Below are 15,561 nucleotides of genomic sequence, written 5' to 3' on the forward strand. Positions count from 1 at the left end.
ATGTCACGTGAAGACATCAAGTTCTGCGAAACGGTCGAGAGTGGCATCGTTCATCTTGAAGACCTGCACTATGAGTTGCCCCTCCCATTTAAGCATCAGAAAATTCAGCTCCCTAACAACTATGTACAAGCCGAGAAGCGTTTGACTGGCCTAAAAAAGCGTCTGAAGGCCGATGCCAGATATTATGCGGATTACTGCAGTTTTATGGCTGGCATCATCTTCAAAGGATACGCTCGCAAGGTGAATGACGAGCGCGAAGATGAAGTTAGAAGAACCTGGTACCTTCCTCATCATTGGATGTATCACCCGCAGAAGTCGAAAGTACTGGTGTGTTTGATTGCTCGGCCACATTTGTAGGACACTCCTTGAATGACAAACTTCTTCAGGGAACAGATCTTACAAGTAATCTGCTCGGCGTCCTAACCAGATTTCGCCAAGAGAAGTACGCCTTTATGGCGGACATCGAGAAGATGTTCTTTCAAGTGAGAGTTAGAAAGGAAGATCAAAGTTTCCTCAGATTTTTATAGTGGCCAAATGGAGACTTGGAGCAGAAAGCCGACGAGTATTGTATGACTGTGCACCTTTTCGGTGCAGTATCATCCCCTGCATGTGCCAAATACGCACTTCAGCGTACAGCAGACGGCAATGAAGACAACTATGGAACTGAGGTAGCCAACACCCTTAGAAGGAACTTCTATGTGGATGATGTTCTAAAATCTGCAAGCACCGAAGACAAAGCTATTGATCTAGTGAAGGACGTCAAGGAGCAAGGACGTCGAGGAGCAAGGATGGCAAAATCGGTTAGTGCGCGGCCTTAGTGCAAGAGGTCCTGAGTTCGATTCCCGGATCTCGCATCATTGTTTCGACTTCTTTCCTTTCCGTGTAGCTAAGTAGCTTTAAATACCCGTAAAACGGAGCACTGATGGAGAGGGGGGAGTAAAATGAGCGCACCGTCGACGTCAGGTTTGTCAGTTGAATTACTGTTACTTTACTTTAAGGCAGTTTGCAGAAATGGAGGATTAAATTTGACTAAGTTTGTGGGCAACACAGAACGCATCATTAAGTCAATTCGTGACGAGCACAGAGCGGATAATGTGAAAAGCCTCACACTTGGCCAAAATAAGTTGCCCATTGACAGAGCACTAGGAGTCATTTGGTGCATCGAATCAGATACGTTTAACTTCAAGATTGAACTTAAGGATAAGCCTTGCACACGTAGAGGAATTCTTTCGACGATTAGTTCTATCGACGACCCCTTAGGCTTCATCGCTCCGGTAGTACTTGTTGGAAAGAAGATATTACAAGACATCTGTCAGTCTAACAGCTGGGATGAACCCGTTGACGATGCAACCAAAAACAGATGGGAAAAATGGCGGAATGAACTTTGCTTACTGGAAAGTTTAAAGGTGCCAAGAAGTTTCAAACCCGCGGAATTTGGAAGAATTGTGTCAGCACAGCTCCACTGTATGTCCGATGCTTCGACGTGTGAGTATGGACAGTGCTCATATGTGAGACTCGAAGACGAGAGCAGGAAAGTACATGTGTCGTTTGTTATGGGGAAGGCCCGCGTTACACCGAAGAAGATAGTCAGTATCTCAAGATTGGAATTGGCCGCTGCCACGATTTCTATCAATATTGGTGACAAGTTGAAATATGAATTGGGGTATGATGACATTAAGGACTACTACTGGACGGACAGTACAGTCGTTTTAGGCTTGATAAGTAATGAATCTCGTCGTTTTCATACCTACGTAGCCAACAGAGTTCAGCTTATCCATGAGTACACTATCTCTTCACAACGGCACTATGTGGAAACCGCCTTGAATACCGCTGACGAAGGGTCAAGAGGTATGTCACCCAAAGACTTCGTGGAGAAATCAGAATGGATCGGGAGTCCTGACTTCCTGAAAGAACCTGTCGAGAGCTGGCTGAAGGAAGAATCGTATGACGCCCACGTGGATTCAGATTCCCCTGAAGTCAAAAACGTCAAGGTTAACATTAGCGCAGTGAAAGAGAGCAGCGATATTCTCAAGAGACTTCGACGATTTTCCAGTTGGTTTAAAGCGAAGGTGGCTGTAGCGCTTTGCCTGAAATACAGTGGACGTCTCAGAGATAGAGTTCTGGCCAAGAGGAAAGTGTTCAGCGGTTTGGCATCTGATGAGGAACCTGCTGGAGGTAAGAATGTCAATTCTACACCAGTCAACGTAGCTGACTTAAAATGAGTTCCCGTCAGAAATTAAAAGTCTCCAAGACATCCACGAGAAAGTCGTCTACGGTAGTCGTAAGTCAGACAAAGAAAAGAAAGCCCTGATTAAGAAGACAAGTTCTCTCCGCATGTTGGATCCAGTTCTAGACAGTGATGGTGTTATGAGAGTTGGTGGAAGAATACGGAAGGCCAATCTGCCACGCACTCTAAAGAACCCTGTGATCCTACCAAAGTCAAGCCACATTAGTTCACTGATTATCAGACACGTTCATGAAAAAACACATCATAGTGGAAGAGGGATAACTTTGAACGAGCTTCGTTCCTGCGGCTATTGGATTGTTAGCGTAAATGCGATGGTCAGGCAGTTTATTTCTAAATGTGTAACATGTCGTCACCTTCGAGGGAGCCAAGGAGAACAGAAAATGGCAGATTAGGCAAAGTCACGCATAGAGCCAGCGCCACCCTTTACCTATTGTGGGGTCGACTTCTTCGGCCCTTGGCACGTCCAACGGGGAAGATCTGTCGTGAAGAGATACGGAGCCTTGTTTGCTTGCTTAGCGAGCAGAGCAGTACAGATAGAGGTGGCGGATTCTTTGGAAACGGATTCGTTTATAAATGCGCTGAGACGTTTCATCAGTAGACGGGGATCAGTCAGGGAAATTCACTGTGATAGAGGAACGAATTTCATTGGGGCAGAAGCAGAACTCAAGAAAGCTATTGAAGAAATCGATGACCAGGAGATCAAAGCAGAACTCCTTAAGGTGAGCATTGACTGGATTAAGAACCCTGCATCTGATAGCAATTTTGGTGGTGTCTGGGAAAGACAAATCAGGTCAATCAAAAATGTTATGAATGGTCTCATCAGAGAACGCGGTAGTCATCTGCAGGAAGACTCATTGAGGATCTTCCTTTGCGAAGCCGAATACACGATCAACAACAGACCTCTGACAGTGGAGACCATCAGCGACCCACATTCGGTACCACCATTGTCACCAAATATGCTGCTTACAGGAAAGACAAGACTTGTGCTGCCCCCGCCTCAAGAATTCAAGAGAGAAGACCTGTACTGTACAAAGATGTGGCGGCGTACACACCATGTGGCTCAAGAATTCTGGTCAAGATGGAGCAAAGAATATCTGCAGCAGTTGCAAGCCAGAAACAAGTGGATTCGGCCACGAAGAAATTTTCAGGTCGGAGATGTTGTGTTGTTGAAAGAAAACCAGTCCCCTAGAAACAGATGGCCCATGGCTAAAGTGGTGGCAACCCACCCCGATGATTCGGGTCAAGTACGGTCGGTGACAGTGTTGGCAAGTAATCGATCCAAACTGGAAAGACCCGTTAACAAGCTTGTGCTGCTCGTAGAAGCGTAAGAGACCGGGATTCCCCGACGAGGAGCCTGAGGAGCTAGAACTTTGTTAAGAAAGAGATTTACAGTGAAAGAAACTTTGAGTTTTTTCACTAAACGTGGAACATTGACATTGTGTTCGCTAAAGATTGAGTTCCCTTTGTAGAGAATGTTGGACATTTTGGGGAGCCATGTTACTGCTGGGCCTCGCGTTTCCCAGCTGGGTTCCCCGCAAAGAAAATTTTAGTTTCGGGCATGCGCGTAGGTGGCCTTTAATGTAAAACCACGAGGGCCACCGCGTTTTTACCTGAATTCTGAGTTCGCTAAGGTTAATCGGTTTTCACGGTTCTTACGGCAGTTAAGTTGACTTTTATGAAGGCCCATCAGTGTTACTGGAATTGCGAGTTTGTCTCACGGTGCCTCGTGCCGAAATAAACGTTGAAATTTACGGCTAGTTTACATTTGCATCTACACCATGAGCTATCTAGAGGACGACGTTGAAGTACCAGTACTTACCCCAAGTTCCATGATACACCTGCCACCCAATCAAATACCGCAAATTCCAAAGTGATCTAGGCGTGAATGTATGCGTCTCAACTTCATCCCTGGGAAAGCAAAGGTGCCTCAGTGATGAGCACATCTGTGACTCGATTTCGTTTCATGGCCTTCCTCTGGGTAGGTTTTGTGGATGGTACTCTCTTTTTTGAAGGTTTTTCTCCGGGTTCTCCCGTTTTTTCCTCTCGCTGTAAAAACCAGAATCTTCTAATTCCAGTTCAGTGTGGACGTCACATATGTAGTCACAACAAACGACAACATAGTGACGACTACTCCAGACAAATGTCGGTAAAAATGTGAGTCATTTTTCCTGGATCACTGTATAGAAACTGACTGTGCCCCTTGTCATTGATTTTTTTACGAGTCTTACTCGCTTGCAACTTAACTATTTACGAGATCACGTCAACGTCTTCGGGTAGTGTTCGTTGGTGCTCTTGCTTTTGTGATTGGGCTACGAGTGACGCGTAATATTCACTCGCACGTTTAATATGAAGTGGTCGGGAAGAACGAGCCCTGTTCGAGAATAACGCCTTTTTGCAAATTTCTCTTGCAGTAGACGGAATATTTATCAAGAAGAACGAAGTTTGACTTTGATCACGTAAGTTGTTTGCTTTTCATATAAACGCAAAAGAGCGCAAGAAAAATAAGCTAGAGGAACACGTGCTCTTTCTTGCGAATTGTTTTCTACAGAGTTCAAGTGCGAACGGCAAGGAACATTCCAAGCGCGTACCATTTTAATGTCTGACCGGCTTGACAAATTTGTTTTGAAAAATGGTTGGTTAAACGGGCCCTGCTTTAAAATTAGGTCTCCCTACCTCTTTTGGACTGCCCGTGATTGCGTGAAGGTTCCCGTCAAACAGTGCAGCACGTGAAACTGGCGCTTTTCTTTTGGCTAGAATCGAGTTATCTGGCCAATCCGGGTTTCACAAATTTCATCATGGTCAAAGCCTTTGGAGTCCGCACCCTCACATCGCTAATTCAACAAATCGGTTCATGAACCACTGTTTAGCGAGGTAATATTTTCTCTTTATGATAACAGAGACACATGCCTTACTTCACACGTCGAATGGTGTTCGAGATACTAACCAAGAAGCTTCTTTGACCATCCGAAAATAATACTACAGTTTTTCATTGTTTCACACGCGAGACGCCTTACCGTTTGTTAAGTCTTCGTTTGCAAGAGAGAATGTGCAAGGACGGTAAGGTATTTCCGTCGTATTGGCTACTTCATTTCTGTTCCTTTAGTAACCAGCTTACAGCAAATATTTGATTACAGTATAAGTCACTGTCTTTGTTAGGCCCGATTTACACGGTACGACTTTGTCGCATGCGACAACGGCTTACGACAAGCCCACGACATGATTTACGATTGTTGTGTACGTCAGAAAAAATGTCGTAGCATTTTAAAACATGTTTTAAAACGATGCGACAATCGTAAGTCATGTCGTAGGCCTGTCGTGAGCTTGTCCCATGCGACAAAATCGTATCGTGTAAATCGGCCTTTACTGAAGCTACTGCGTGTACCTTACGTTAAATCATTGAATAAATCTCTAACTTCCATTTCGAGCGTTGGCTCAATAGCCACTATTTCCCTTGCGAATATGGTCAATTTTTTTATAATGTCCCCCTCTCCCCTTGTTGGCGAATGAAGTTCCCTCCCCCTGTTAACGAAAAATGGGTACTGGACGTTTATATTCTTCAGAATTAAAATACTATAAAGATTATAGACTTGCAGTCCCTTAAATTTATTTAATGACAAATTTTGTTCTCTGTACTGGTACTCAGGTTAGCACTGTTTAAGTGTTTAATTCAAATGTCACGGTACCCTTTCCCGTAGAGAAATTTGAGAGACTAAGAACTGAATGCCTCTTGTGAGAAGTAATTTTACAGGTCTGTTGTTGGTTAAAAATTCTCTTAAATAGGTGAACGCTTGAAGAAACGCTACTCGGGATGCAGGGATGACGCATGCGCAGTGGTGAGAGCACTGGCCTCCCACCAATGTGGCCTGGGTTCGATTCCCAGACTCGGCGTCATATGTGGGTTGAGTTTGTCGGTCCTCTACTCTGCACTGAGACGTTTTCTGCGGGTACTCCGGTTTCCCCTCTCCTCAAAACCCAACATTTGAGTTGATTGTGTTAATTATTAATTTCAGTTTACAGTGTCCCCAATTAGTGCGACAGCACTAGAACGACTAGAAGTCCTTTCGTTCCTTTCTGTAAATAAAGTCCTATGGTTTTTCAAATTTGTAAGTGCTCTAAGTTTTCTACAACCCAACCCAGCAGGGGCACCCAACCCGAATATCGTTCAAAACCACTTACACATAGCATTGTTAAACGTATTTTAGTATTTAAACGGTAGATATAGGCATATTTTTATCCCCTAAAAATTTTTCCTCTGTTCAGATTTCCTAGTTGAAAGTCTAGTGATCTGAAAACTATAGGGATCAAAACTACCTTTTCGAAAATTTTAGCCACAAAAAAAGGCTCCCGAAAATTTTAGGTGATCTTTTAAGGGTAAAAATCCGTTAAAAATGGGCAACTATACCATTTTTCAGATGTTCGAAAATCCTAGGACAGGCAGGCAAGCAAGAAATTTTACAACAAGTGTTCCGAAAATTCTAGATCTCAAATCGTCTTCCGAACATATATTTTCCGAAAATTGACGTTGGATGCCCCTGACCCAGGTGCAATTAGTTAATGTTCCAATGTTGAGTCAATGGTCACAGTATTTTGTGATCGCCTTCTTACAGTCGATCTCAGTTTCCCTGTCAATTTTAAAAGTGGAATGCTATCGAAAATTCCAGCGTCGTAGAAAGTTACCGACAATACCAGAAATGATCATCATAAGGTAATGCACGAAAGGTACTTCGAGAAACTTTTGTACAACATTAATGGCATTTAATATCTGCATAAATTTCTCGAACCAATTCGTTTCAGTTTTGTTTGAGAGTTTATCCAACGTTTCTTCCAGCGATTTTATTTTGGTTTCGAGGTCACTGATATTCAACTCAAGGGATATCAGCTTGGCACTGCACCCTTTTTCGTGGTAAACTGATTTATTTAGCATTTGTATAGTTCCGTTTATTTCGTCCATTTGCTTCCATACGTTGACAATGGTTTCGGTTAATTCGCGTAGCTTTTTTGACTCTTGCAATTCTTTTTCCTTTTCATTGATTTTATGTCGCAATTCATGTACACGCTTTTCCAGTTTCTCCTCGGCTTTATGTTTATCTAATTCTGCAGCTTTTGTTCCCCTCTCTAATCTTTCCAACTCTGCCGTAAAATTTGCTTTTTGCTGTAGATCATTCCGTGCAGCGGTTACTTCACTCTCCAACGCGCAATGCAACATAAACCTAGTCATAGTGTCTTCCATTTTGATGTCGATTTCACTAGCGTTTAAAGCCAAAACTGGCGTAACAATCTCAGTGTACTATCTTTTACATATCTGTTCCTCTATCTCAAGAGAATTGTTGCGCAGACTCGGGCTTCCGCCGTTAAGAATTTCCGTGCCTTCGAGGAGTATATCTTGAAGTGCTGGGCCATCTACAAGACTACCATTAGGCGCTTTCTTGCCGGGGAATTTTTCAATTTCTTGGGCTATTCGTTCCATGCTTTTCCAGTAATCAGTTCCCGGCAGTTTGTTGGGAAAGTCTTCGAATAGTCGCGTGTCATCGACAAATGGAATTCTAAAAACCGAAATGTCAGCTTTTGGGAAGTACCGAGCTATAAATGCTCTTCTCTCCCGCATACCTTTTCCTCCGCCGTCGAATGACGGTTCACTGATGTAGTTTGAAGTATACTCCTCCAGTGTTTGCCCTTGTGGCGGTTTCAATCCATCTCTTACAACGACTACAAGATTGGGGTTTTGTGTGTGACCAGATTCTCCAAGGATGTCGTGACTCACGTGTGTCAGATGAAACAGGAAGTTTAAGTCGTCGTTATCGAACAGATTATCCACAAAAATGATTAAAGTTGATGATACGAGTCTTGTAGTGATCCCGAGCTCCCTTATCAGAGTTTCGTCGCCTACGTCTAGGCCCTCACAGTCCATGAAAACAATGCTTCCTTTACCATCACGACGTGGCAACGCATGCATCAAAATGCCTCGGGTGACTGGTTCCACCGAATGCCCCCTTTCGAATATTTCCGTGTAGCTCTTGTTTGCACCAGCCAAAAGATAGCTGAAGAGATTTAACGCGGTAGATTTGCCAGTTTTGGAGACTCCAAGAGCAGAGATAAGTGAAATGGGCGACTGAAGTCCCTCTAACCGGACCTGATTTGTAGTGTAGGAGCCCTTGGTTGCATTGGGCCGGTCAAAAACATTTTGAGCATAACTCGCTTTCTTTCCTGCAGACCCAGAGCAGATTGCAGCAAAGAGGAGCGTCCAGGTTAACGTGCGTTGAAATACGTGATGTGCGATCATTTTACCGGGCAGGACCACGGCATAAAAAAGTGTCGGGTTTTTGTCTACAACAAGTCGCCGCTTCAGCAAAACATAACCATCGCGACAAATTTTATCTCTCTTTCACTTTCAGGGAAAGAGCCTTTCTGGGAAAAACCCCGGTTGATGCGTGAATGAGCAACAATTTTAAAACCATTCTCATGAAAATAAGGGGTAATTTAGCTTTTCCGGGAAACCATCTTCACGTGGACTTTAAACACGCGGGGTTAATAAAAGGTTAACAAACAACAACTGTATTTCAGAACAAGCCTAAAAGTGTTTAAAATTGATTTCTTTACTCAACTCTTTTGCGAAGTGCTGTTACCTGAAATTCACGCGCTTGTAACAGGATATGAAGCTCGCGATTGTGAGGCCCGTATGTTTAAAAAAAACTACGATATATTGCTAGCCAGCAAGGGGTGGGGTTTCCCTTGATAGCTTATGGAACACCAGGTATCCAGACTGATGTAGCGATTCCAAAAACTTCATTCCTTAAGATTCCTTACTTTATTGGTGAGGAAAACAGCCAAACGATCTTTCATCATATCACTCGAAAAAATTTTTCGCTCACTTGAATGATTACAGAAGTCTATGTTCAGTTTTAAATCAGTCGTGCTCCGCCTCAATGGTTTTGATAAGAACGATCGTTGTTTTGAATTATTTGCGAAATATTACATGTTGAACATCATGGAATCATTAGATTTCCCGTTGCTTTTCTGGTAGTAAAACTCGCGCCCCCGTTTCTCCGTAAGTTTTCTCCAACTCATTTCACTTGTTCAAATTTCGCACAAAACATAAACATGGAGGCTGCCATAATGACTGGCTTTCCATGGCAAAACACGTGTCGCACCTTATTACAGTGTGACGCGCCTTACCGTGGCCACCTAACAAGGTTTTTTACAATTTATCTGCCAACAAGGGTCGTACAACCGTTGCATAGGTTGTTGAATTGACGTATTTACACGTAGTTGGTACATGTGAAAGTTTGTTGGGTGGCCACGGTATGGCGCGTTGCACTATAAATTACTGACCCATCTCACAAACAATGTGACTCAGTATATTCGCCATCTTATGTTGCGGGATTTTTCCCTTTGCTTGTTTCTATATGCCACTAGACAGCTGTTTGTTGCGAACACAACAGGAAACGGGGTTTCCCGAATAGAATGATCTAAGAAAACGACGTCACCTTTTCCCTTAGAGAATGTGCAAGGACCGTAAGGTATTTCCGTCGTATTGGCTACTTCATTTCTGTTCCTTTAGTAACCAGCTTACAGCAAATATTTGATTACAGAATATGGTCAATTTTTTCATAATGTCCCCCACTCCCCTTGTTGGCGAATGAAGTTCCCTCCCCCTGTTAACGAAAAATGGGTACTGGACGTTTATATTCTTCAGAATTAAAATACTATAAAGATTATAGACTTGCAGTCCCTTAAATTTATTTAATGACAAATTTTGTTCTCTGTACTGGTACTCAGGTTAGCACTGTTTAAGTGTTTAATTCAAATGTCACGGTACCCTTTCCCGTAGAGAAACTTGAGAGATTAAGAACTGAATATCTTTTGTGAGAAGTAATTTTACAGGACTGATGGTGGTTAAAAATGCTCTTAAGTAGGTGAACGCTCGAAGAAACGCTACTCGGGATGCAGGGATGACGCATGCGCAGTGGTGAGAGCACTCGTCTCCCACCAATGTGGCCTGGGTTCGATTCCAATGCAAACTCGGCGTCATATGTGGGTTGAGTTTGTCGGTCCTCTACTCTGCACCGAAAAGTTTTCTGCGGGTACTCCGGTTTCCCCTCTCCTCAAAACCCAACATTTGAGTTGATTGTGTTAATTATTAATTTCAGTTTACAGTGTCCCCATTTAGTGCGACAGCACCAGAACGACTAGACGCTTTAATAAAGTCCTTTCGTTCCTTTGTGTAAATAAAGTCCTATGGTTTTTCAAATGTGTAAGTGCTCTAAGGTTTCTACAACCCAACCCAGCAGGGGCACCCAACCCGAATATCGTGCAAAACCACTTACACATAGCATTGTTAAACGTATTTTAGTATTTAAACGGTAGATATAGGCATATTTTAATCCCCTAAAAATTTTTCATCTGTTCAGATTTCCTAGCTGAAAGTCTAGTGATCCGAAAACTATAGAGATCAAAACTTACCTTTTCGAAAATTTCAGCCAGTAAAAAGGCTCCCGAAAATCCTAGGTGACCTTTTAAGGGTAAAAATCCGTTTAAAATGGGCAATTATACCATTTTTCAGATGTTCGAAAAGCCTAGGACAGGCAGGCAAGAAATTTTAAAACAAGTGTTGTTGATCTCAAATCGTCTTCCGAACATATATTTTCCGAAAATTGACGTTGGGTGCCCCTGACCCAGGTGCAATTAGTTAATGTTCCAATGTTGAGTCAATGGTCACAGTATTTTGTGATCCCTTTCTTACAGTCGATTTCGTTTCCCTGTCAATTTTAAAAGTGGAATGCTATCGAAAATTCCAGCGGCGTCCTAGAAAGTCACCAAAAAAACAAAAAATGGCCATCATAAGGTAATGCACGAAAGGTACTTCGAGAAACCTACGTAGATTTTTGACTACGTCATCGATGGCCTTTAATGTCTGCATAACTTTTTCGAACCATTCCTTTTCAGTGTTGTTTGGGAGTTCATCCAACTTCTTTTCCAGCAATTCAAGTCTGGTTTCGAGCTCATTGAGACGCAATTCATGTACACGCTTTTCCAGTTTCTCCTCGGCTTTATGTTTATCTAATTCTGCAGCTTTTGTTCCCCTCTCTAATCTTTCCAACTCTGCCGTAAATTTTGCTTTTTGCTGTAAATCATTCCGTGCAGCGGTTACTTCACTCTCCAACGCGCAATGCAACATAAACCTAGTCATAGTGTCTTCCATTTTGATGTAGATTTCACTAGCGTTTAAAGCCAAAACTGGCGTAACAATCTCGGTGTACCCTCTTTTACATATCTGTTCCTCTATGTCAAGATAATTGTTGCGCACACTCGGTCTTGCGCCGTTAAGAATTTCCGTGCCTGCGAGGAGTATATCGTGAAGTGCTGGGCCATCTACAAGACTACCATTGGGCGCTTTCTTGCCGGGGAATTTTTCAATTTCTTGGGCTATTCGTTTCATGCTTTTCCAGTAATCAGTTCCCAGCAGTTTGTTGGGAAAGTTTTCGAATAGTTGCGTGTCATCGACAAATGGAATTCTAAAAACCGAAATGTCAGCTTTTGGGAAGTACCGAGCTATAAATGCTCTTTTCTCCCGCATACCTTTTCCTCCGCCGTCGAATGACGGTTCACTGATGTAGTTTGTAGTATACTCCTCCAGTGTTTGCCCTTGTGGCGGTTTCAATCCATCTCTTACAACGACTACAAGATTGGGGTTTTGTGTGTGACCAGATTCTCCAAGGATGTCGTGACTCACGTGTGTCAGATGAAACAGGAAGTTTAAGTCGTCGTTATCGAACAGATTATCCACAAAAATGATTAAAGTTGATGATACGAGTCTTGTAGTGATCCCGAGCTCCCTTATCAGAGTTTCGTCGCCTACGTCTAGGCCTTCACAGTCCATGAAAACAATGCTTCCTTTACCATCACGACGTGGCAACGCATGCATCAAAATGCCTCGGGTGACTGGTTCCACCGAATGCCCCCTTTCGAATATTTCCGTGTAGCTCTTGTTTGCACCAGCCAAAAGATAGCTGAAGAGATTTAACGCAGTAGATTTGCCAGTTTTTGAGACTCCAAGAGCAGAGATAATTGAAATGGGCGACTGAAGTCCCTCTAGCGGGACCTGATTTGTAGTGTAGGAGCCCTTGGTTGCATTGGGCCGGTCAAAAACATTTTGAGCATAACTCGCTTTCTTTCCTGCAGACCCAGAGCAGATTGCAGCAAAGAGGAGCGTCCAGGTTAACGTGCGTTGAAATACGTGATGTGCGATCATTTTACCGGGCAGGACCACGGCATAAAAAAGTGTCGGGTTTTTGTCTACAACAAGTCGCCGCTTCAGCAAAACATAACCATCGCGACAAATTTTATCTCTCTTTCACTTTCAGGGAAAGAGCCTTTCTGGGAAAAACCCCGGTTGATGCGTGAATGAGCAACAATTTTAAAACCATTCTCATGAAAATAAGGGGTAATTTAGCTTTTCCGGGAAAACCATCTTCACGAGGACTTTAAACACGCGGGGTTAATAAAAGGTTAACAAACAACAACTGTATTTCAGAACAAGCCTAAAAGTGTTTAAAATTGATTTCTTTACTCAAATCTTTTGCGAAGTGCTGTTACCTGAAATTCACGCGCTTGTAACAGGATATGAAGCTTGCGATTGTGAGGCCCGTATGTTTAAAAAAAACTACGATATATTGCTAGCCAGCAAGGGGTGGGGTTTCCCTTGATTGCTTATGGAACACCAGGTATCCAGACTGATGTAGCGATTCCAAAAACTTCATTCCTTAAGATTCCTTACTTTATTGGTGAGGAAAACAGCCAAACGATCTTTCATCATATCACTCGAAAAAATTTTTCGCTCACTTGAATGATTACAGAAGTCTATGTTCAGTTTTAAATCAGTCGTACTCCGCCTCAATGGTTTTGATAAGAACGATCGTTGTTTTGAATTATTTGCGAAATATTACATGTTGAACATCATGGAATCATTAGATTTCCCGTTGCTTTTCTGGTAGTAAAACTCGCGCCCCCGTTTCTCCGTAAGTTTTCTCCAACTCATTTCACTTGTTCAAATCTCGCACAAAACATAAACATGGAGGCTGCCATAATGACCGGCTTTCCATGGCAAAACACGTGTCGCACCTTATTACAGTGTGACGCGCCTTACCGTGGCCAACTAACAAGGTTTTTTACAATTTATCTGCCAACAAGGGTCGTGCAACCGTTGCATAGGTTGTTGAATTGACGTATTTACACGTAGTTGGCACATGTGAAAGTTTGTTGGGTGGCCACGGTATGGCGCGTTGCATTATAAATCACTGACCCAAAAAACAATGTGACTCAGTATATTCGCCAACTTCTGTTGCGGGATTTTTCCCTTTGCTTGTTTCTATATGCCACTAGACAGCTGTCTGTTGCGAACACAACAGGAAACGGGGTTTCCCCGAATAGAATGATCTAAGAAAACGACGTCACCTTTTCCACAAACTCGCCGGTCGTTTCCCTTTATAACTAAGTGGTTTGGGAGATCGCGCCACACACTGATGCTTATTTGCTTCTTTACTGTGTGCAATCTGAACAACTGTAAAGCCTCATAGAAAGATGAAGGTTCTAGTTTGCATCGTTCTTGGAACGGTTCTCGCTGTTTTTCTTTTTGTTACCTCAACACAGGGAGACAAATCGAGATTTTTAGTCAAATTTGACAATGAAACGCAATCGTACGTGTTAAATCGCGATGTTTTGGATGATTTAGCGAAGCTCCAGCGACCGATTCGCGTTATTGCTATCGTCGGCGACGCGAGAATTGGAAAATCCACGACTTTGAACTTGATCAGTCATTTCTGGAATGGAATGAACGGAGACGAAGTCGAAGAAATCTTCAAAACTGGAGACACTGTGGTGGCAGTCACGCGGGGCGTTTGGGCTCACATCGTTAAACCAAAAGCTATCAAAGGAAGTGTCGTTTTACTCGACGTTGAAGGCACGAATAAAGGTAATGATAGTCTTACGGATCACCTCAGCATGTTCACAGCTCTGATATCCTCAGGTCTGACTGTGATGGTGCCAAATGTGTTCGGAAACAAGAACTTGGACTTTCTGTTTCGAGTGTCACGCCTCAGTGATGTGATCTTCAGAAACGACAGTCACGAAAGGTTTGCAAATCTCCGAGTTCTTTTCAAAGGACACCTCCGTCCTCCCAACGGTCGCAGCTTGGAAGATTACACTAGGGATTTAATTGTAGGGCCGTTTTCTGAAGCGAACGCTCATAAAAAAGAAATGGGAAGGATCATTGCAAAACATTTTCCCAGGAACAAAATCTCGGTATCTCAAGTTCCCCATTTTGGCGACCCCGATCTTTTCTCAGACAATGAGAGATTGCACAAAAGTGACTATTGGAAAGTTATGAAAAATGTAGCTGAACAGTTTCTGGAATTTCCAATCAAAACCACGTTCGAAGGAACTCCCATGGATGGTTTCGCACTTGCCGATTTAGCAAAGCATCTGGTCGACACTATGAACGAAAACGCTTGGCCAGATTTTGGGAATGTTTACGTTATGTTTGAAAGAAATATTTGCAAGAGACATTATGCAAATCTTGTAGAGCCTCTTCTTTCGCTCAAAGCGGATGAAATTACCTCTGCCATGGAAACGACCTTGAATAAGTTCAAAAACGAATGCGCTTTGGAGAGCGAGATAAAGGCCGCGGAGGAAAATCTCAAGAGTGTTGCCAAGGCGAAGAAAAAGTTAGAAGAACTGGATAGAAAACTCAAGGAAGCGGAAGATAAGCGACAGGAGGCAGAAAATAAACAAGCCGAGGAGGAAAAAAAGTTTGAATCTACTCTGGCCGTGAAGAATAAAGAGTTGGCGCAGGAGATAAAGGGCCGCGAAGAGGCGGAAAGAGAAAGGAGGCTGTTAAAGGAGCAACATGCGGAAGCAATGAGGTCTCTTGAATGGCTTAAACGAAAACTCCGGAAAAGTGGCGGCGGCTGGGGAGGGTTTCTTGGACCCGCGCTGATCGGTGGCATAGCTGGTTTGGCTTTTAGTGACGTACAACTCAAGAGCAACGTGACAGTACTGCCGCTCTCGCGGTACAACTCTGTTGGACTCCGCGGATTCTCCTGGCAGTGGAATGAAATTGCTAAGGAGAAATTCGGCCTCAGTGGGATGGGCCAAGGGGTAATTGCGCAGGATGTAAAGAAACTATACCCATGGGCGGCTGTTAAAGGAGCGGACGGTTTCCTGCGCGTTGATTACGCCTCTCTCGACGCTATGATAAACTTTTGAATAGTCAAGTACGGTTAAAGTCAGCACGTCCGTCGTACAGACTTTGAAACAGA

The 15,561-nt window shown here is 43.2% G+C and overlaps 4 protein-coding genes across 4 annotated transcripts in view; 2 read left to right on the forward strand and 2 right to left on the reverse strand.

The window, feature by feature from the left end:
- Positions 1 to 3,576, forward strand: LOC138017632 (uncharacterized). The gene is made up of 4 exons (XM_068864665.1): positions 1 to 327; positions 528 to 800; positions 999 to 2,175; positions 2,765 to 3,576. The coding sequence occupies exons 1-4, from the start codon at positions 1 to 3 to the stop codon at positions 3,574 to 3,576; spliced, it is 2,589 nt and encodes an 862-aa protein (XP_068720766.1).
- Positions 3,577 to 5,832: 2,256 nt separating this feature from the next.
- LOC138015427 (guanylate-binding protein 5-like) lies at positions 5,833 to 8,669 on the reverse strand. The gene has a single exon (XM_068862480.1). The coding sequence runs from the start codon at positions 8,526 to 8,528 to the stop codon at positions 7,536 to 7,538; it is 993 nt and encodes a 330-aa protein (XP_068718581.1). The 5' UTR covers positions 8,529 to 8,669; the 3' UTR covers positions 5,833 to 7,535.
- A 2,358-nt stretch (positions 8,670 to 11,027) lies between these two features.
- Positions 11,028 to 12,497, reverse strand: LOC138017633 (uncharacterized). The gene has a single exon (XM_068864666.1). The coding sequence runs from the start codon at positions 12,495 to 12,497 to the stop codon at positions 11,028 to 11,030; it is 1,470 nt and encodes a 489-aa protein (XP_068720767.1).
- Positions 12,498 to 13,472: 975 nt separating this feature from the next.
- LOC138015340 (guanylate-binding protein 6-like) overlaps positions 13,473 to 15,561 on the forward strand; it is a 2,659-nt gene continuing 570 nt past the window's right edge. Inside the window, exon 1 of the mRNA XM_068862339.1 lies at positions 13,473 to 15,561. This exon is cut by the window's right edge and continues 570 nt beyond it. Coding sequence (XP_068718440.1) covers positions 13,826 to 15,508 — 1,683 coding nt within the window. The 5' untranslated portion in view covers positions 13,473 to 13,825 and the 3' untranslated portion in view covers positions 15,509 to 15,561.

The sequence above is a fragment of the Montipora capricornis genome, chromosome 9 (assembly GCF_036669925.1).
Source record: "Montipora capricornis isolate CH-2021 chromosome 9, ASM3666992v2, whole genome shotgun sequence".
Lineage (NCBI taxonomy): Eukaryota > Metazoa > Cnidaria > Anthozoa > Scleractinia > Acroporidae > Montipora > Montipora capricornis.